Source organism: Triturus cristatus, chromosome 4_2 (assembly GCF_964204655.1).
Source record: "Triturus cristatus chromosome 4_2, aTriCri1.1, whole genome shotgun sequence".
Classification (NCBI taxonomy): Eukaryota; Metazoa; Chordata; class Amphibia; order Caudata; family Salamandridae; genus Triturus; species Triturus cristatus.
The window spans coordinates 206,883,429-206,904,531 of record NC_140586.1 but is presented as its reverse complement, the minus strand read 5'-3'; the positions used below and the strand labels follow the sequence as shown (position 1 = coordinate 206,904,531).

The 21,103-nt window shown below is 44.2% G+C and overlaps 1 protein-coding gene across 1 annotated transcript in view; it reads right to left on the bottom strand.

Moving 5' to 3' along the window:
• The window catches only part of ZC3H7B (zinc finger CCCH-type containing 7B), a 174,061-nt gene that overhangs the window by 113,029 nt on the left and 39,929 nt on the right, over nucleotides 1-21,103 (bottom strand). The window contains exons 2-9 of the mRNA XM_085601200.1: nucleotides 14,429-14,491; nucleotides 12,956-12,995; nucleotides 12,284-12,481; nucleotides 11,102-11,260; nucleotides 10,519-10,599; nucleotides 9,043-9,102; nucleotides 8,593-8,635; nucleotides 6,191-6,420 (exon numbers count right to left, since the gene is read on the bottom strand). Coding sequence (XP_085457326.1) covers nucleotides 6,191-6,420; nucleotides 8,593-8,635; nucleotides 9,043-9,102; nucleotides 10,519-10,599; nucleotides 11,102-11,260; nucleotides 12,284-12,481; nucleotides 12,956-12,995; nucleotides 14,429-14,481 — 864 coding nt within the window. The 5' untranslated portion in view covers nucleotides 14,482-14,491. The remainder of the gene's footprint in view (nucleotides 1-6,190; nucleotides 6,421-8,592; nucleotides 8,636-9,042; nucleotides 9,103-10,518; nucleotides 10,600-11,101; nucleotides 11,261-12,283; nucleotides 12,482-12,955; nucleotides 12,996-14,428; nucleotides 14,492-21,103) is intronic.

Genomic DNA, 21,103 nt, shown 5'->3' with positions numbered 1-21,103 from the left:
AGACTACGTGTGTGGGCATATCTGCCTGAGCAGAGATGCCCCTGTGCTGGTCAGTTCTATTACTGTCCGTACAAGTGACCAGGGAAGCTGTTTTAAGCCCACGTGCTGGACACTGGTGAAAACGAGTTCCCCAGCTACATGATGGTTTCACTGCAACCAAAGATGTATGGTATTAACCATCTTATATCAGTAAGCCCACGCCGATTCCAGGGATAGATGTATTAATACAGGTACCCAAAGAGCACCTTAGAGGTGCCGCTTGAAAACCTACCAACTACTGGTGTGCTGACGGGCTGGTCCCAGCCAGCCTGCCACGCCAGACGAGTTCCTGACCCCCAGGATTGAGGGCCTTTGCTTTCAGGAGATCCAAAATAAAGCCTGTTTGGGCAGAGAGTGTTTACACCCCCTACAAAAGGATGACATGCGAATTAGCATTTCAAGGCAGGGAGCTTCAAAGTGCCCACTGCCTTTGGTATGCAAATCTGGTTTCTCTCACGGGAGAGGAGGCCAAACCCCCTTGACAAGGGTCTATTTGGCACCTGGACAAGGCAGAAAAATTAGTAGTCAGAGAGGCGCATTCACCTTCAGGCTAGTTCCACCCCTAAAGTGGGCTACCTGAAGTGAATGCAAAATTTCAGAGTCTCCCATCTTCGTGATGGCAAACTTAGGAACTTGCGTGTAACAAGAGGGAGAGAGAGGACTAGTTAGCTAGTCCGAGTCCCCGAGGGTTTATATGTGATTAAACAAGCTAGTCCTCTTTGTTTAATCACAAACTTAGGAACTTGTCATATAGGGGGTATAGTGACCAGAGCGGTAAGTATCCCATTGGCTACTAACCTGCCCCAACACCCCTAAATCTAGTATTTAGGGGAGCCCCTGGCACCAGGAAATCAGATCCTGCTGACCACAGTGAAGCGCTGTGAAGAGCAAGAACTGAGGAAGAAGCAACTAACTTGGCGTCTATTCACGCCAATTGCACCAAAGTAATCTCACCCTGCAAGCTGCTGTGCTTCTAAAGACTGGGAGGACCCCCAGCACTTCTCCTTCTCCAAAGACTCAGGAACTCCTGTGGAGCAGTGGAGCTGTTCCCCTGCATCCTGCAGGCACCCAAGAAAGAACTGTGAGGACACCAGACCACAAAAACCAGACACTGGCCAGCACTACTGCACCTGTCGCTCCAAGCCAGAGTTGAACAGGGCCAACCATGCCAGCGTAGTCCCCCAGCCCTTTAGAGATGAAGCCCAGATTGGATTCACCCAATATGGACTTCTTGACGCCCCTTGCAGCCTCTGTGTGCAGTCCCCCTCTACCGCGAATATCTCTGGTGACGAAAACCCAATGCCTCAAAGTACTTCTGTACCCGACGCTGCTACCCCTTGGTGAAAAGGACCAAAGGTGTCTCCACCTCCACGAGCATCGCAAGACCGGAGCCCACCTGTTGGTTCAGCCTGAGTGGTCTCACAGTTCAAACCTGCAGATGCTTTCCGACCGGACTGATCCCTATAGACTAACATTGGGCACTGACACTGTTTAGCACCACTGCACCCGGCCGCCCTAGTGCCGCTAGAGGTGAGCTGCTGATGCTGCGTTGACTCACCTTAAGTCCTGATGACTGGTCTTGTAAGTCACGGTAGAGAACTTGTATGTTTTCCCTCCATGGAATACCTTTGCCGCCTATGAAAATTCCACCAAGTGTCGACTTTATAAACCAAAAAGCATTTCTCTTGCAAAACGTACTTACCTGATCGTAATGATTCTTGTGCCTAAATATATATAAAGCTATGTGTTATTTTTATAGATTGGTGTGGATCTCCTTATTGAGTCCTCCATACCATTTATATAGTGTGTGTGTATTTGCAGATGTCTGACACTCCTCTCTCATAAGCCTAGGGCTGCTCGACCACACTACTCCCTAAGAGAGCACCTTGGGATAGCTAGAACAAGCCCCTGTCCACTCATAAGGGAATACCTGGACTTTTTGCACGGTATACCTCTTTTTGGTATACCATATAAAGAGCCAGCTTCCTACAAGTGAGAACTCCCAGTCTCAAAGAAGGGTGAGTTGGATACAGGAGGGATAGTTCAACACAAACGTTAATGGTCCAGAGGATATACAAGAGTAAAAATGGACATCTGTGCAGACTGAGAAATGTGCAGAATATCATTTTTACGTAGAACTACAAATAATGGCTGTAATACTTCTTAGCTATATAGCTGCATTCATGTGATTTATTTTTACTTACTCTTATGTACTTTATAAAATGAGTAATAAATTCATTTACAAAAGGAAGCCTGGATGTATCCAGAAAATCCTACACAGCATATCTAGCCATGTCTGTGGAGGATAACAGAAGTTCACAATGGCACAGACAACAAATCTGAGGAATCAAGGCAAGACCACACGATTTTCTTAGTTTGATCCTGCCCATCTTGTACAGTCTGCGGAAGCATGTGGAGATCTTCCAGTAACGTAGGTAGGACCTCCTGTGCCATGTTTAAAAAGGTATGACAATAGTGAGGCAGGCGGTGAGCAGCATTCAAAGAACACAGAGCCACATTGACAGAGAAAAATACTTTTTTTACCATGGCATCAATCTACTCATTAGTCCATCTCCAGAAGAGTAAAAAGGGAATTAACTAAAACGGACCTTACAAGTAAAGGCCTGTGCCACCACAAAACATTCAGGAGCTGGGCGTTGCAATGTAAACTGTGAGTCTCCAGGTGCTGCTCTATGACGTCTGGCAATCAGCAACCAATGGTCAGGGCCAAAAAGGACTTAAACCAACCTGCCGTGACAGAAGCAAAGGAAACCCAACAAGAGGATTTCTTTGAGTACAATTGCTTTGTCTCCTGTGATGGAAGAGGAAGGTGCAGCACATCCAACTCTGTAAACGACTTCTGTAACGTACTGTCCTCAGTAGGACTACCATGTGGAGCCAAGAGCTGACTGAGGAGAGGTGTCAAGAACACAGAGTAGCTGTAAATCTGGGTAAATACCAGCATCAATATAAATTAGTTTTCTGAGTTCTCATCATCATCCTTTTCATGTGGGGCCATCTGAGGCATCTGACTTTTATCAGAATCAGAACTGTTGATGGCTTCCATTATGGAGAACAGCTGACATTGTTAAAGCAGAACATCCGGGGATTCAGCTTCAACACAGGGCTGCACTTTAGTCATGGTACAGTGCGATATAGGATGGACAAAGGATCCATATTCATGGCCGGCCCCAGTGAATTTGGGATGCACTCTGCTGGAGCCGGTGTGAGGACAACTGTTGAAGCTTGCAGTAAAGCAGAGGTGTGGGCCAAGCGCAAACTGAGGGTGGCCGCGCTGTGAGGGGGCTCCGTCCACTCACCCAGCCCGCGACTATCCTGAATGTAGATCCGCTTTGCCCAGCAACAATTTCAAGCATCGGAACCTGAGCGGAGCCCATCCCGCCTTTTCCGGTGCTCGAGAGGTGCCCTGTGGCGGAGGAATCGCCTCCGGACCAACGGACCGCAGCAAGGGCTGAAGCCGCGACCCACAGTGCTGGGCCCGGCTGACTGTGGAGCTCCGCACGGGATCCGGCGGTGACCCAGCGGTTGGAGGCGGGTGCACCCGCGGTGGCGGTCGCAGCGGAGGCTGATGTGTGTGTACACGGAGGCGGCGGCGGAGGAGAACTTGGAGCCACGTCGGAGCTCCAGTGGAGGGGAGAATCAAGCTGCAGAGGTGATGCAGGACGCGCCGGCCGAGATATGCAAGATGGCGGCCTCGCGTCCCTGGCTTGATCGGCCTCCCACCGTTACTGCCACAGATGTGGACCTGTCTGCCCCCGGGAGAACTGGGGGCAGTTTGAACTTTTTGGACCCGCGCCCCCTGCTGCCTGCACCCCCCGGTGAGTGGTGGAGCTCTTTCAGTGTGGGGGCGAAGCATGGACCTGGAGCACGTCTGTGCTCTGCCTATGTGATCAATGGGCTGCGGAGCACTGGACTAGTAAGCCCTGACCCGGGACACACCCTGTTCAGACTATCCACTCCCCCCCCCCCCCCCCCCCCCCCCACTGTTACTGGACTGTGGGTTCCGGGCTGTGGGTTCCGGAGGAGCCACGATACTGGTGCAGCCAAATAGGGCCGGGAGTGCTACTCGTGTGTTACCAGCAGGATTGGTGGTGCTGCTTGCACTGGGGATACGAAGCGAGCTCGGCTGGACTGGGGCCGGGGGAAGGGGTGGGGCCCGTGTTGGGGGCACCTCCCCCCCTTTTCACCCTAAAGGTGCGCAACACTGCCCGGGTCCAGTGGAGAGGCATGCTGAGTCTGCTTCCTTCCGGCCCGGGCTGGCGGCTGTCCCGGACCCAGTGCATAGACGGGAGCGCGCTCCCGTGTCCCCCACAGGAGGATACATAACGGAGCAGAAGACTTCGGCGTCCAAGATCAGCCAGGCCGGGGGCAGTGAGGAGGACCGAGCCAGACAGGGCGTGCAGGTGGAGAAGCGAAACGCAGGGTAACTTGCCAGGTGGGTGCACGGGCCGTGCGGTGGCTATTGGTGGGGGTGCATTCCAAACAGTGTCGTCCATCCTCGTCTTGCATCGCCCAGGCCGCCCCAGTGTGCCCGTGTTGAACAGCTTTGCGCCATTCCCGGCGAATCCCCGACACCCCTCTGGAGCTGGCTGGTTGGTGTATGCTGGAGCGGGCCGCGATGGATCGCGTCAAGACCACGGGACCGCAGGGACCCAAGAACACACAATCAAACAAACTGGATCGCTATACTGTCCCTAAAGACACACAACAGACCCGTGAGTCCAGGCATTCAAGCTCCGGAGGTCCGGGTGAGGAGGAGCAAGAAATCTCTCTCAAAGATGTTATGGCTGCCATTACCGGGGTCAAAACTTCTCTGGACACTGTGGCTATAGATGTCAACCTCATTAGTGGCTTGTGGAACTCCCACCGTGGAGATATTGGTCAGCCACCCTTAACCCCTGCAAGTGATGATCCCCCTTCGCCCTAGACCTACCATCATGCAAGATGCTGAGTTGTGTATTGCCTTCTGTACCGCTGATGGCCATTGGTCTGTTCCTCATGTTTGATAAAACAACTGCAGATTTTTTTTTGTGTGTGTGTTATATAATAAAAATATATAAAAAAATAAAAAAAGCAGAGGTGTGGTATGGTGCAGAAGGTGGATTGGGCAGATTCTAAGCAGGTCACTGAAGGACCTAAGTGTGACTGGGGTCTCGAAGGATCAGAGGTTGTTGAAAGGTGCACCTGAGGTAGCGGAAGTCAGACTGAAGATTTCCAGCATGGCTACTTTGAAAGCTGCAAAGTGCTGCAGATTCGGATATGGCCTGGAAAACACTGGTGCAGACCGGCTCAGGGGAGGAAGATTAAAACCAGAGTCTGGTCCATTGGATGGCAAATATGCGTCCTCTCCTGTGACAGGGAACGTCTAGAATTTGAGTAGTCTTGCTTATACTTCTTGTGACTGTTTGGAAGTCTTGCATTTCGACTTTGACTTACCTGAAGAGGATTACCTGGAATGGAAACTTGTTACATGTGTTCAACAATGTAAAGTTTAGCTTCCCTCTCCTTCATTGTCTTCAGTGCATAATGGAGCATTTGCAGCAGGACTTAAGAGTTATGTCTGGCCCCTAAACACAACAGACAGACATTGTGTGGATGACTGACATCTTACATGTATGGAATGGTTTGAAAACAGTAGTCTTTGGTGAGAACAATGCCATTACATGTTTTTTATAACATTTTTGTGCTCAAAATCAAACGGAAATTGGAGAAGTGGAGCAATGGATCGCATTGAATGGTGCAGAAAAAAAAGAACACAGCAGGATGACGCTTATAGGTGGCTCTGTATTGGAGCAGGACTGAGTTGCAATGGAGGCTGATGGTGCCACCTACCAATGGTTGGCAACATTGAAGCTTTTACAAATCCAGTCTGGCACATGTGAAGATTCAAAAGGTGAGGAATCTCCAGTAGAATTATCTATCGGAAAGTAAAGTTCTTGCTCCTAAAAAAACATCTCCTGCACAAGGTATCCTGGCATTTAGGAAGAAGCACAAGACATCATTTCTAAGGCACACTGCACAAAGCAGGCACATCAAAAGGCTGGGACATGGAGAGCTCTGGATCTTCAGACCAAAGTGCTTGCATTATCAATTGAGTCACACTTTTATTTGTCAAAGAAGAATAACTCACCATTGCTGGTGTCTCAGAGATAGAATCCAAGATGGAGTCCAGCTCGTCACCACCCAAGACATCATCAGGGAAATCGTCCACACTCTCGGGTACCGGCACAGAGACATGCTGATCGACAGACAGTGGCCCCACCGATGATGGAGAGCTCTTGGGTTGGGGGGCAGAAGCATCGCTAACTGGGATAGAGGTGGCCACGGGGGCTGGGATGCACTTCAAGTCCTGAGGAAAATCTGCAAGGCAAAAAGAAGCAGAGCAATATGGGAGGGAGGCTTTGAAAGTCAGAGACTAAGAAGCCAACAACAGATGTCCTGAAGGGACTAGAAATGAGAAGAATCAGTACACAAGCCGGTGGCATCCAGAAGCCACTTATCCCTTTCAGCACCTGAAACCATCCCAATAGACCAGAGCCAGAAATCTGCAAATCCACCACCAAACAATGCTTATTGGTGATCGTCAGGAATCCAGACTGTACTATGACTTGTACTCTTCAACTCATAATTTGCTCCAGTATTTTGTAGTTCACCTTCCTGGACAATTCTAGAATTAAAACCATTATATGAACTGGTCCTACTAGCCTCACATCAGGCACTTGCATTATGGTCACTGTATAATACAAGACTAAGCTCTTAGCAGTTTTTTCCATGTCTTTGATGCTGTGCAGCAGTAATGCAGCAAAAGGGTTCTAATATCCTCCAGTATTCCAATGCCTTTTATTGCCTAGAAGTCAGGAATCTCTGATGTGGTGTAGTCCCACCTGCTACATTCACTCATCTGGCTGTTCTTGATAGCACCCTTTACTGTGCTCAGTCTTCGGCAGTGCTCAGTCTAGCAAATGAGGCATTTACAACTTGAAACCTCTCTTGAGTGCTGCATTTGTTAGTCTACGTTTTCTGCATAGCAGTCTCCTGCTGTCCATTTACTTCAGTAGCTGAACTGCTCTACTGGAGTACTGTCTCTGGGTGTGCATGTAACGAGTCTCTAATTTAGTTTTGTGTGCTTTGCTTGCAGCATTTTTTAAGCTCACTCCTCGCTACCATTATCTGTTCCTACGCTTAGTGTCGACTATGAGCTCCAGCACTTTCCCGAGCGTGTACTATCCTTAGCCAACATAGTGTTTTCTAAGCAGAAACTCAGTCCTGATCTTCAACCAGCGCCATCTTGCCACAGTAGAATGGTGCATCTCTGTCCTGAACAGCTGGCTGTGCTATATAGTACTGAGCACCAACTGTGAAAACAGCCAACCAGATCAGAGCCTGCACCCGAATCCTAGCACTCTGGCACTATCGGGCCTTGAGCCAATGCTGCTCGAACAACAAACCTGATCTAGGATTGTGCTATGTTCACAGTAATCCTGTCCAGAGTCTATATCTTTGTTACCCCATCTAAAAACCAAGCTTGACCAACAGTACTCCTGATCAGGGGTTGTGCTTAAGCTGTGGTCAGGTTTTTCTGTCTTGCGCTTGCTCCCTATGCAGAAGAGTATAGTTTGGCTCTCCTTGTCCCAGCTCCTTTATTCTGCTTTAATTTGTTGGTTGCAATTTGACATGTGCACTCTTCATCAGTTTCAGTCGTGCTTTCTCTCACTGCTGTTAGCGTCCATTCTTGCATAGGTTCAACAAGTCCCTTGACCTTTTAGTTAAAGGGGCCTCAGCTTTGTTTTCATCAGGACTGCTATGAGAAGACCTTTTGACCTTGGTATGACTTCACCTCTACTTTATTTCTCCAGAAATATCACCTTATTTCTTCCATATGACGAACTGTATGATATATGCCACGTTCTATTAGACACAGGACAATTCCACTTCCTCTCCATCTCTCACACTAATGTGCATCAGTGCATGTACTTTACTTTTCAACATACGCAATTCACAGACATTTAACCATATCACATTATTCAAAATTAGCATTGATGTGTACCCAGTTTCCCCAATCATGAATTATAATCTCCTTTATCATTCCTGTACCTGGCACTGTCCCCTGATGTATGAGTGACCTTCATCCCGGCAGGTATAAGCATCATGTTCTGGTCCTGAGTCAATAAATCCCTGGACCTGAAATGGTCTTTGGACCAGTTTCACCTTCCTGAACCATCATGACTTTTGAGGGGACCTGCTTGGTGCCAATTCCCTGAGCCTCCCAGCCCTGGAGGAGACAAGCTTTATTGACCTCAAATCCACCAGCCGTAGAGGTGACAGACTCTGTATCCACATGACGCTCTCCCCACTCTCCCAAAGAACCCACCAGCTCTAGTGGTGATAGGCTTATTGTCTTCAATACAATCTGCTGACATCAGTTAAGGATATTAAAGCTGTGCATCTGAGCGCCAGTTCTCTAAACCCATTCACCACACCACAGAAGGAGTCAGGCTTTGTACCGTGTGCTGGATTTTATGAACATTTTACCTATTTCAATATCATCGATGGATCCAAGCCCATTGGATGTGATCTGCAACAAAAATAGGAAGACTTTAGAAGGGCATATTTAGGGGTGACAAATAACAGGAAGGAGAGAGACTGGGGTAGAGGACAGAGAAAGAAGTAAGAAGGGGAGAATGTATGCCCATGCTGCCCACACACAGGGAGAGAAAAGAAGAGCTCCAGTGCATCATTTATGTACCACAGTCAGTTGTGAGTGGCAGTAGCACCCTTATCTAACTGATGGTGCAATTCGATGTCCTTGTTGGAAGGTTAGCTGTAAGTCCTTAAGTACTTGGACAAACTACTCACTGACCCTACCACATTTAAAGACCCACTAGGTGTCATATAGGGTGGAAGAGGAACCCTGAGGTTCATTTAAATTGGGAAAGCCACTGGGTGCCCTACTTGACTGAAAACATCTTAAGGTGTCCTTACCTGGTTGGAAGAGCCACTGGAGGTGCCATTGCTAAGCACATTAAAGCTCTCCAAGTCTGGCTGCAAAACACAAACACACAAACATAAGTGAGACCACAACATTTTTTGAGTCACCAGACAGAATATCCTAACCATCAAAGAAGACAAAGTGAGCCAGAACCAGCAACCAGAGAGAACAAAGGAAGACCAACTCAGCAGAGAGTCAAAAGACATTTGAGTGCCACAAATGACAATCGAACACCTAAAAAGTGGCTAAAGGGAAACCAAACCTGCACTGGACTCACACTGAAAGGCAATGGAACTAGACTGCCACAGAGGTCAAAGGAACTCCAAAATATTACATGAGGCAGCATAATAGATAGACCTGCTGCTCAGAAGGGAGACAGACCTATCGAAATACATAATCTATAGAAAGGAGCTTACTTTCATGTGACAACCAATAACTGTAAATGTACAGCAAAAGATTGAAATAATTTGTACTGTAACTGTCCATCATGAGGGCGATGTTGTGTTTTAAAATGGTATTAAAACCAATAAAATATTCCCCCAAAAATAGCAACAACAGTGAGGCCAACATGAATTCCCATATAGTACTATACTGCCAAATCGAGGCCAACAGGAACTTACAAAATAACCCCTTAAGAGGCAATAGAGAACCCTGAAATCATAACCAACAAACTACAGACTGTGTGGCACTTAAATGCAAAATAACAATAACATCTCAGTATAAAGGAGGCCCCTTATTCCTAAATCTTCTGTGAGAAAGCAGTGGTTCTACAGACATACTATTTGCTCCAATATCCTTCCTCACTTCCACACAGTGGGCTGGATTTAGAAAGCTGCTGTTCAGTCAACAGAAGTTTGAAGCACGTTCAGGGTCAATAAAACCCAAGATTTTGTCCGCTGCCCATATGAGAACAGATATCCATTGGAACAGCCCCTCTAGCTGAGACAGGCCTGTTCAACCTACCTTCAGTTGCTCTGGCAAAAGAGGGTGCTCTGCCTGCATTTTCACCCTCTGCGGAGCACTTTCCCTCAAAGGCTAATACTCCACAATATCCAGCTCTAAGGGAATGCTGAAGCATCCCTCACTTTTCCACCACCCCCTACTTCATGTTCTGAGCAGGGGACAATGTGTACATTGGGGAGGCAGGTAGTAATGGCAGAACCCCTTTTCAGAGGTGGGATGCTGAAGGGATTGAGGGCAGGGAAATACAGTAAAGATTTTGGAGTTTTTCTAACAAACATGCTTTTCCCTCCACTTTAAAATAAAAAATGTTATTTTCCAGCTTTCCCCCGACTCTACCCATCCTAAACAATAACAACACTCATGTGCATCAGTGATCTTTTCTCGAATACACATGTCCATCAGTGCTTCGTTCTCTCACATGTGCACCTCGCATTACTAGTGATCCCACCTTCAACACACCCATCCTTGCCCAACAGTGATCCCTCCTCCCAGATGCACACAAATACCTTTGGTCTCTTGTATGCCTTGCGCACCCGGAGGCCCAGTTTCTGCGACAGCTCCTGGCCCAGGCTGGTCACACTTTCATCCTGAAGAACAAAAAGAGTTGTGAAAGTCTAATGAAAATCCTAGACTGATAACAGACTTCTATGCATCAGAGAGGTGCCATTACTGGGCCACAGTGAGGCATCTAACTGGACAAAAACAAGCTGCTCTGGCTAAATGCCAGGGAGGTGCCTTGTTTACTTGCTGACTGACAGCGAGATGCCGTGCTTGCTTGACAGCAAAATAAACCACACTGTGTGACAGTGACAAGTCTAGGTTGAGCATTTGTTAAACACTGAGACTGCTTGAAGAGCAAACAAACTACGAACTCTCATGACAACCCAGAAAGCCTCTTTTTTTTTTTTCAAGCTTTATTCGGCAATTAAGTCATAAAAGCACATTTACAAACATTGCATAAAACAATTAATAAATTACCTAAAAAAAATTAAGATTACTATTAAATCTATAAAGAACCGTCAAACAAGCTATTTTTTAAAACAATGAGAAAAAAGCATAATTTGTAGGGCCAGCCAGAAAGCCTCTTACATTGGGATGCGACAGAAGGCAGTGACGGTTGCACTCGTTGGCTTCCTTGTGGCGCCCCAGCTGGTAGAGAGTCCTCGCCTTGCGGAAGAGTGCCCGCATGTTGTCCTTGTCGAAGTGCAGCGCTATCTCACAGTCCTCAAGCGCCTTCTCGTACAGCTCCTGCATGAGTAATTGTTCAGCCATTAGGCAAATGATTCATCACTCCCTCAAACAAAGAGTGTCCTTAGACTCACCAGTACCCACAGGGAAGGCAGAATATGTTTTTCCATAAAACGTAAGGCGATTGATCCCTAAATACATTTAAATGGGATGTGTGTTCTCTATTTTTTTATTAACTCACAAAAAAATCCTCATCCAAGTACTAGAAAGCATGGAAGTGCAGCCCACGCAAGGCTAGAACAGACCTCAAGCTGCAAGAACACGTAGCTGTAGGCCTTAATTTGATGTTTAAAATTCTGCAAATGCTACATACCACTGTTAGCAGACTGAGAGTTCTATGATAAGGGTGGATGGTTAAACACCAACATGTTTAGTCTGTTTGATGGAATGCCTCTACAAACATAGCTCAGGAAGAATCTGACACAATATACTTTCAGTTGGAAAGATGGAGAAACTTCAGTACTGGAGCTGTACTAAAGTCTCCCTGGTATCCACTCTGCACTGGATCTCAATAGCAGCTGCATGGTACCTGGCTCGTAGATGATGAGAATCGCAGTGTGCACAGATCAGCAGGGAAGAGAGGTGTAGTCAGACAGATTAATTTCCTAATACACATTATGAATGATCCCCAACCCAGATGCTCTGCTAGGCTTAGTATTGAATCCTTTGAAGTTTCCCCAATCAATCATGGAACAATGATGGATTTTCAATAAACTCTACAATGGCTGCCCAAATCTATCACAGCCACACTGATGACCTTCCACTGCACTTAGGAGTGGTGATGTGCTTTCATACCACCTTACAGTGACTCACCCAAACCATCATAATCCCACGGGTGCATTTCCTTGAACTCTACAGTGCTACACCAATCCAGAATGGGCACATTGATGAACTACATTTGTGCTCTACAATGGCATCCAAAATCTATCATGGTTTAAGTCTTAGGCTTTCCAAATTCAACATAATAGCATTAATGAGGTCTGGCTGCAAAGTACTACAACTTGTATTAATCAAAAAGCTTACCATGTTGAAGTAGCAGGCAGCGCGGTTGACGTACAGCTTGCAGTCAAGCTCCTGGGCCATAGTTACCCCATCTGAGGTGCCATACTCAGACACATTGAGCCCCTCAGTATACTGGCCTAGGGCCAGCTGAAGGTCCCCCTCCCGGTACAGGTCATTGCCCTCGGCAAAAAGATTCCGGACCAACTTGTGGAGAAAGTCCTGCAATGGAGAACCGACAAACAGAGAATTACAACAGAGGAAGGAAAGCGATGCGGAGCACAGCAAGGTAGCCATTGAACACTATGGCCAGGATAGCAAGTATAATGAAGGGAACGCACAGGTGCAGTATGGAGGAACAGGTCACAACACTCCTTCCAGAGATGTGGAAGCGGTTTTGGCCATGTCTCTTCCTTCGGGTGCTGTGCAGAAGAGCAATCCCTCTCCTGGAATTGCAGAATTTAATAAGCTCACTCTGCTTCAGGCGGCTTTCGACAATGATACAGTGCAGGCCCCTCCCTCAGGGTCGCTTATGAGCATCCCATCCACTGATAAAGCGGAGAACACTTCCACCAGGAATTGTAGAAACTTTCATGCTCACCCCACTGCACGGCAGCAGTGCTGGGTATGACCTCTATTGAAATCAGAACTGTCAGGGCAGAAAAGTGAGGAAAACAATATAGAACATTTTTGTACCTCATATTCGTCCTGGCTCCCAGGGTAAGGAACGGTGGATCTGTTAAAATAAGGAGGTAGATTGCGAACATTATTGACAACAAATTAGGCTAGCCCATCGCCCACTGAGCTAGTGAACATACACATTAAGAGGAAGTTTGCAATATTCTGTGACGCTTGAGAGGTGACATTACTGATCTTAGCAGAGACAATTTCTCTAACCCTCCTCTGTAAGAGAAAGCTATTACAGCAGGTGTCTCCAACCAGTAGCTCCCAGACACCTTCGAAGTAGCTTGCACCTTTGAGTTCATTTTTAAATAAACACGGGGACACATTTTTCTTTTAATGTTAAGGAAAGGCTGTGTTTATTTTACATTGACATCAGGCTGCAGATAGCATGGTAATGAGCAGTGCTCATTCAGATTTATGGGCCAGGATGGATCACAGAAGTGAAGAACTGAAGTATTTAACTCTGGAGTAAAAGTCTCAATAATGATGTTTCGGACTGCTTTTGAATGGGAGAAATCGAAATGAAAAGTTACCTTAATGATGAACTCATTTCAAAGTGTTACTTTTACAAACAGGGCGCCTCTTGCTCTCAGTGGCCAGTAGACACTGTGCCATATTTATAACTGAAAAATAGTCATGTTTTTCAAATAGGGGAAATTGAAAGGGAAGAAAACTTTTTCTATGAAACATTAAGTATTAATGTATTCCTCCACTTTCAATTGAGATAAATACCTCTTAATGTTTTATGAAGCATGTTTATTTGCTTAAAATTCCTCCCATTCAAATAAATGTATTTTTCTGACATAAATATGTCACCATGTCTACAGGCTACTGAGAGCAAGATGCCTGGTGCTTGTGAATGTGACATTTGGAAATGAGAGAAATTTTAAATGATGGGTGTTATGGAATCCACATAAACAAAGTTAACACTTCAGTTTAACTTTGACGATACAGTGCCATATTTATAAGAGAAAAATATCGTCAAAGTTGGAGAAATTTAAAGTGCAGAAAAAGGTTTTATTCTCTGAACACGGCTGCAGAAAATCTTTCTGCAGTTTAAATTTCTTCCATCTGTCTTATACATGTAATGGTGCCACATATTGAGAAAGGTATGTCCTGTGCCATAAGTACGTCATACAGTCTCTCTGTCACCTGTACATATAGATCCCATTCATATGCACACATGTTCATACATTCCCAAAGACCAAGCTATCTCCGACACACGACAGCCCTGTCATAGAGGTCCTAGTCAAAGTATTTTGTTCTAACCATGGCATCTGGCTATATGGACATAAGGCTTAAAGCCAATTAAGCTGGGTGTGGGGGCGTCTGGTAACAATGCACAAGTTGTTTAGCCTTCAATAGCTCACAATGATTTTCACTGATCAGAAGCAGCTCTCACTACAGAAAACGTTGGAGGTCCCTCTATTACAGAGACAACAAACACAGCCAAAGCTCAGAATCTATGAGATACAGCCTACTTACTGTATAAACTGCAGCCCCTTTTCAATTTCCTGCCTCCGCCTTTGCCTTTCCATGGTGAAGAATCTTGGGGAGAAGAGAATGCGAGTGTTAGGCAGCCAATCATATCACTGACAAAAAGCTGGACCCCAGCACAGACTGCATTTCTATCCAATTTAGAGATTTCTAACCAGTCTTGATATCAAATCGGACAATAACAGCATCTGCTATTGGTACTAATCCTTTCCCTCTTGTTCCTGTTGCCTTTTCATTTTTTCTTAAAAGAGAGTTTAGTTATAGACTGTATGATTTTTTTCTGAAGATTAAAAGTAGTGCATGTGTAAATCAGTGCAAAAAACACAAGTGCCTGGGTTGGATGGCCCAACTAAAATTGAATATTATCATTGTTCTTCAATTATTTAGTTTACAATTAGCCCTTTCCAGGTTCACAGTTTTCTACAGTGAGGGTACAGTCAGTTTTCTAGTTCCTAATGTGAGGTCACTGTCCGATCCCCACCCCAGATATTGCAGTGACATCATTCCGACAATGGGTTCTGCAATTTACCCAATTTGAAATCAAGGAATCTGGAAAAATGTCAATCAACTTTTAGATTTGCAGAGTAATGTCTGTAGGAAATCCAGCAACGTGGAGCGACAGCAAATTCATGGAGAAGTCCCTGTTTAATATTAGGTTTAAGCTATCATGTCAAAGTCAGATGCATGGTTCCCGGTGAGATGTCACTGCCCTTTGGGCACCAGGTTCCAAGAGTGAAGTCACAGCCATTGATGTCAGGTTCCTGGAGTGACTTCATAGGCAGACAGCAGGTTCGAGAAGTGATGTTACTGTCAGACATCAGGTTTCTGCAGTGATATCTAAGGTAAATGGTCAGTCTCTGGAGTGATGTAACAAGTTTACATCAAGCTCTCGCAGTGATTTCGCTGTCGAACATCAGGTTTTTGTAATGAAGTCAGTTAATGTCATTGCACACATCAGGTTCCTCAAATGATGTCACAGCACAATGCCCAGTTCTATAAGTGATGTCAAAAGCTGCTTAAGTTAGATTCCTGATATGGATAATTGCTCTCACTCTAGCCAAAATGCTCAGACTGTAAAACCACTTCAGAAGCTAGACATTCTCCACCTCCCCCTATCGCGCACCCCTCCCCCCCCTCCCCCCTCCCCCCAATCGAACAATGAAAAAATACTCCGATAAAGTCATGAGGTAAATGGGAACGGGCACACAACAGGTCACTAAAATTGGGTTTACAATTTTGTTTTAATTGACTCGTTCCATGTTGCACGGAAAAAAATAGAAAATGAAACAATAAAATCCCTAGTAATACTGATAGGGGTGCACAAACCAGTGACTGTGACACAAAGTGCTCATCAGTGGACCATAACAAAAGTTAGTTACTTTATAATAACAAGAGGCTATTAATGACAGACCACTTTGAGATTACTTCTGCTCAAGGAAAAAGACATGTTCAGTGACTTGATGCCTTACCCCACGAAAAACCGTCAATTCTTGTCAAAAATTCAAAATAATTATGTGTACGTCTAATAAATACATCTTAGCTATCAAAATTAGCAACTAAAGAAAGGAACAAATACACAGAACCAGAGAAAAGAAGAAAATACTAGCTAAGTAACGAAAAACAAGAAAATTCCAGACAAATTGAGGCTGGACAAAATAAGAAAAGAACTAGAAAATGTGCAAGAAAACACCACTAAATATACAGTGAAAGCTAAGAATAAAACAGGAAAAGTGCCAATTAAACGGAGGTATGGAACTTAAGATACAATCTGAAACACTGCCCTAGAGACGAAAATTGAAGAGGTTAGTCAGAATGTATTACTACTAAGGCAAGACTGATTCCAAGGCCGCTGAAAGAATTACAGAGCTTGAAAATCGCATCCCAATGCCAAAAGATCCTCTAACAGTCTAAGCTACTGTTAACCAACTAAAATTGTCGGGCAGGATTTTAGAACATAGGGTTGAAGATGAGGAATTGAGTGCCCACGAGAATAACCTGAGCGTCATGGGCTTCGCTGAAGGGCAAGTAAGAAACCCAACCCTCAACACTTTATTGAACTACACTTGTATAGTCTGGGAATGGCAAATCATGCATGGGGAGGGTGAAGGGGGGCGTTGTAAGTCCATTGCATGATTATGGGGAGGGGGGCTTGGGGTTATTTTATCTTGTTGGTTTAAGACATGACCAAATGCGATATTGCCATGACAAACAGTTAGATTCCATAATACCAAATAGCCAACAGGGTGAACTCATAGACTAGGCACAACCTAACACAATGACCGAGACCCTGATGTGGAATATCAAGGGAGCTAGGCAGCAAAAACAGCAGGGTCCTATTATGTAAAACATTATCCAATTAAAAAGGCCTGACACAATATTGATCCAATGAACACACTTAAAGGGTAACCAATGCCAGTTTATAGGCAGAGGGAAATACAAAAGCCTGAGCCATTTCCATGTACTCCACTGGGTCTGTAGGAGAGGTGCTCATAGTTTTTTTTTTTTAAACTGTAACATTCCATCTGAAATAAACATGGACAGACACAGCAGGAAGGTACAGTGATACCGATAGGGAGATACTCCTTATAAATGTATTTCTGTCAGCAGGACTACAGAACAACAGGATACAACATTAAGCAAAATTTGGTGAACTTATCACAAGCAATAATACTACTGGGAAGACACTTTAATCTTATTATGGGCCCAAAACAAGATAGATTTAGTGCCTAAAAAAAGACGGATATGACACAAAATATATTAGGCAATAACTCATGTTATGGGTGTACGCGGCCAATGTACAACACTGAGCAATGGTTCTTCTGTTTATCAGAATCCCATAATTGTTACTCAAGAACTGATTATTTTTTCACTCCATTATCAACAGCTTCCCAAATGCAAAATAGCTAGAATGGGGCAAGGCAAATCATTCCCCACTTGTAGTAACACTATTTACACATCACATAAAAAGAAACAGGTGGGAGATTGGAGAATGTCATCATTGCGCCTCTCAAAACCGAAAGTGGTGAAAAAATGAATCACAGTAATAAAACATTACTAGTCCAACAATAAAGGTTCAGGTGAAAGGGCCGAGACATTTTGGGAGCCCTATAAGGCAGTAATAAAGGTGAGGCTGATTTCTGAAAAGGTGGGAGACATCAGAGAAAGGGACAGACATACAGCCACATTGCAGCAAGATATATTACACTTAAAAGAAAAGAGTACAGAGTACACATAGCACAGATGGGCTTAAGAGACAGTACTTGCAAAGAAAGAAGACTATAAATGAATGACCACTAATGCAGTGAAGGCATACTATTTAGGTGTACATCATACTAGAGGGTTCATGGCAATTGGAGTGAATAAGCGCATCCACATCACCACTCCGACCTATATTTCTCACAAAAAGTAATGGGATGCTGCCACAAATTAAATAACCAAGGTAAACCAAGGACAAATGGACAGAACAAACGAGAAGGGAATCTTTTATTTTAAAGACAAGAACCCTCACTCACCCGAAGGTGACATGCTTCATCATTGGGTCCCCTCTTGCACACTGCAACCGCAAGGTATACAGTGTGGGCTACAACTCTCAGAAAAGGAGGCGAGGAGCGTGAGGTGTTCTATAAGGATACCAATTTAGGCAGTGGGAGTGAGGGGCAGAGTGCAAATAAAGAACAAATGTATTACAACTAGCTACTGGGTGACAGAAATCAATTTAATAAATGTCCTCATAGGCTAGGGTTAAAAAGGAAGTGATAAAGGACTGAAATAATGTCCTAATCGTCAATGGTCAACATGTTTCTGCCAGATGACTACAAGTTCGCGGCATTCATCAGGACCTCCAACGTTGTCACTCTGCTACAAAATAAGTGAAAAATACAATAAAAATCATACTTAATGTTATGGTGGTTTTTGACAAAGGCACCAGCTGCAGTCCGGTCCAGTGTCTATGGAAATCAAACATGAATAACAAATTCATTATCAATTCCAACCATTGTTAACTCCCTTCAAAACACCACACACGTGATACCAAACTACACACATGAGTTGAAACAACCAGATAGAACGTCTGGATGGAAATCAAATAACTCACCTAGCGGGTAATTTTAATTTACCTCCACTTTTATGGAAGTGTTGCCTCAGATCACAGATTACCTAGCGGGTAAAATTACCCGCTAGGTGAGTTATTTGATGTCCATCCAGACGTTCTATCTGGTTGTTTCAACTCACGTGTGTAGTTTGGTATCACATGTGTGGTGTTTTGAAGGGCGTTAAAAATGGTTGGTATTGATAAGGAATTTGTTATTCATGTTTGATTTCCATAGACACTGGACCGGACTGCAGCTGGTGCCTTTGTCAAAAACCACCATAACATTAAGTATGGTTTTTATTGTATTTTTCACTTATTTTGTAGCAGAGTGACAACGTTGGAGGTCCGGATGAATGCCGCGAACTTGTAGTCATCTGGCAGAAACATGTTGACCATTGACGATTAGGACATTATTTCAGCCCTTTATCACTTCCTTTTTAACCCTAGCCTATGGGGACATTTATTACATTGATTTCTGTCACCCAGTAGCTAGTTTTAATACACTTTTTTCTTTATTTGCACTCTGCCCCTCACTCCCACTGCCTAAATTGGTATCCTTATAAAACACCTCACGCTCCTCTCCTCCTTTTCTGAGAGTTACAGCCCACACTGTATACCTTGCGTTTGCCGTGTGCAAGAGGGGACCCAATGATGAAGCGCATCACCTTCGGGTGAGTGAGGGTTCTCGTCTTTAAAAGAAAAGATTCCCTTCTCGTTTGTTCTGTCCATTTGTCCTTGGTTTACCTTGGTTATTTAATTTGTGGCAGCATCCCATTACTCTTTGTGAGAAATACTATTTAGGTGAGCAGAGGAAACTGTATGAGACATAAGACAAAGCAGGGAAACTCCTGTCCGAACAGTGCGAGAAGAGACTACAGCACATACAAGAAATCACTAGGTATGGGGAAGCTTTAGTTCTGGAGACCTGGCGTTGGCCAAAGTAGTTGCAGACTGCTGGCAATATTTTCATAGATCTAAAACATCTGTAGCAGTGCTTGCAAAATCCACTCCACCACTCCCATTGTCGAGCAAGATTTATTCAGGAGAAGCTATTTTTAGGGACTACTCGCCTGCCCTTTCTGGCGAGTTGAAAATCCTCTTAACTTCAGTCACAGAATAAAAAGTAAATGTAGGAAGAGAATTGACTTTTGACCTCTGTCTCTGAAAGCAGAGCAAATGTGACAAGATAATACAATTTAAAGGAATCTTTGTTGCTCACAATGTGAAAGAGCAATAAAAATGCATTTGAATCTTGTTATCTTGTCACATTAGCTGGCTTTCAAAGAGAGAGAGCGAGAGATCAAGTGTCACATTGTCTTGAAACTTCCTAAATTTAGTTTTCTTTCTGTGACTAAAGTTAGAAAGTTAATTTTGTAAAGTGAACTATGTGACAACTGAACTGTGCATAGCATGTTAAATGAAAGGCTGTAAGATGTCAGTTTTTTTAACACAACTCTGAAATAGCTAAGTGAACTGTTCCACCATTTCAAATATATTTCACTAGTTATGAAGACCCAATTTTGTAATTCTGTGGTGCAAAAAAATTATTTTTATAGAATCAAAACAAATTAGAAACTTTTAGTTGGTGATGTGCAAATTTTAAATATTTATGCTGAAACCCAATTTCCAAACATTGTTTATGCACTATTATCAGTAAAACTACATGTTAGAGGAAAAGTTTTGTGGCTATTGCAATGGAAAATATGCTATCTATAAATGAGAGTGCACTACCACATCATGCTTTGGTAATATATTTATGAAAAGTGATTTTTTAAACATGAACTGCAAAATATTACTGCTCCTGCCCAGATGACAATGCTATTAGTGAACTAAGAGGCAAACCAGGGATCATGTGTACCCTATATATGGGCTCAGTTCTTGTTACATGGAGCAAACATTTAGTCTAGTAAATAAAGAGGTATTTTGTACAGCAGAATTAGTGAACTTGCATATTTTAAGGTGCTCTCTTATGTGATAATAAAGAAAAAGACGGCTCCATATTTGCCTAGAATAACACAGTTTGAGATCAGTTCAAGGGTCAAATACATTACAGTTAGGTAGAGTAGATTATTAAAGTTACTAGACCTGCTAGTAAACATTTTTGGATTTTTCTAGCCCTGTGTAGACCTACAGGGACTGCTATAGTTTACCGCTGATTGCTCCACCGGCAATAACACAACTTCAGTCAGAAAATATGCCAGGTCCAGGTGGGAGTTTCACACAAAAATGGACAGATTGATGATTAAATGCTCCTATATGTACATGAAAATGAGAAAATGTCAGCAGACTTGTCAGAGGGGTCGACCTTTCAGATCCATTAAGAGGGTAACCCTAGAGATTCATGCACATCATGTCACCCCATATCACTGCTCAACTGTGAGACAAAAATCCTGGCCAAAGAAATAGCAAACAAGCTGAAATCGAAAATTATGGAATTAATCTACTCACACTAGTCGGGCATTATGCCTCAAAAGTCTACAAATGTTAACTCAAGCCAACATCATAATAACTTGGGTACCACGACCCGAGTGAGGAAATAAGTTGCCGTAGTAACTTTAAACCCAAACATATAT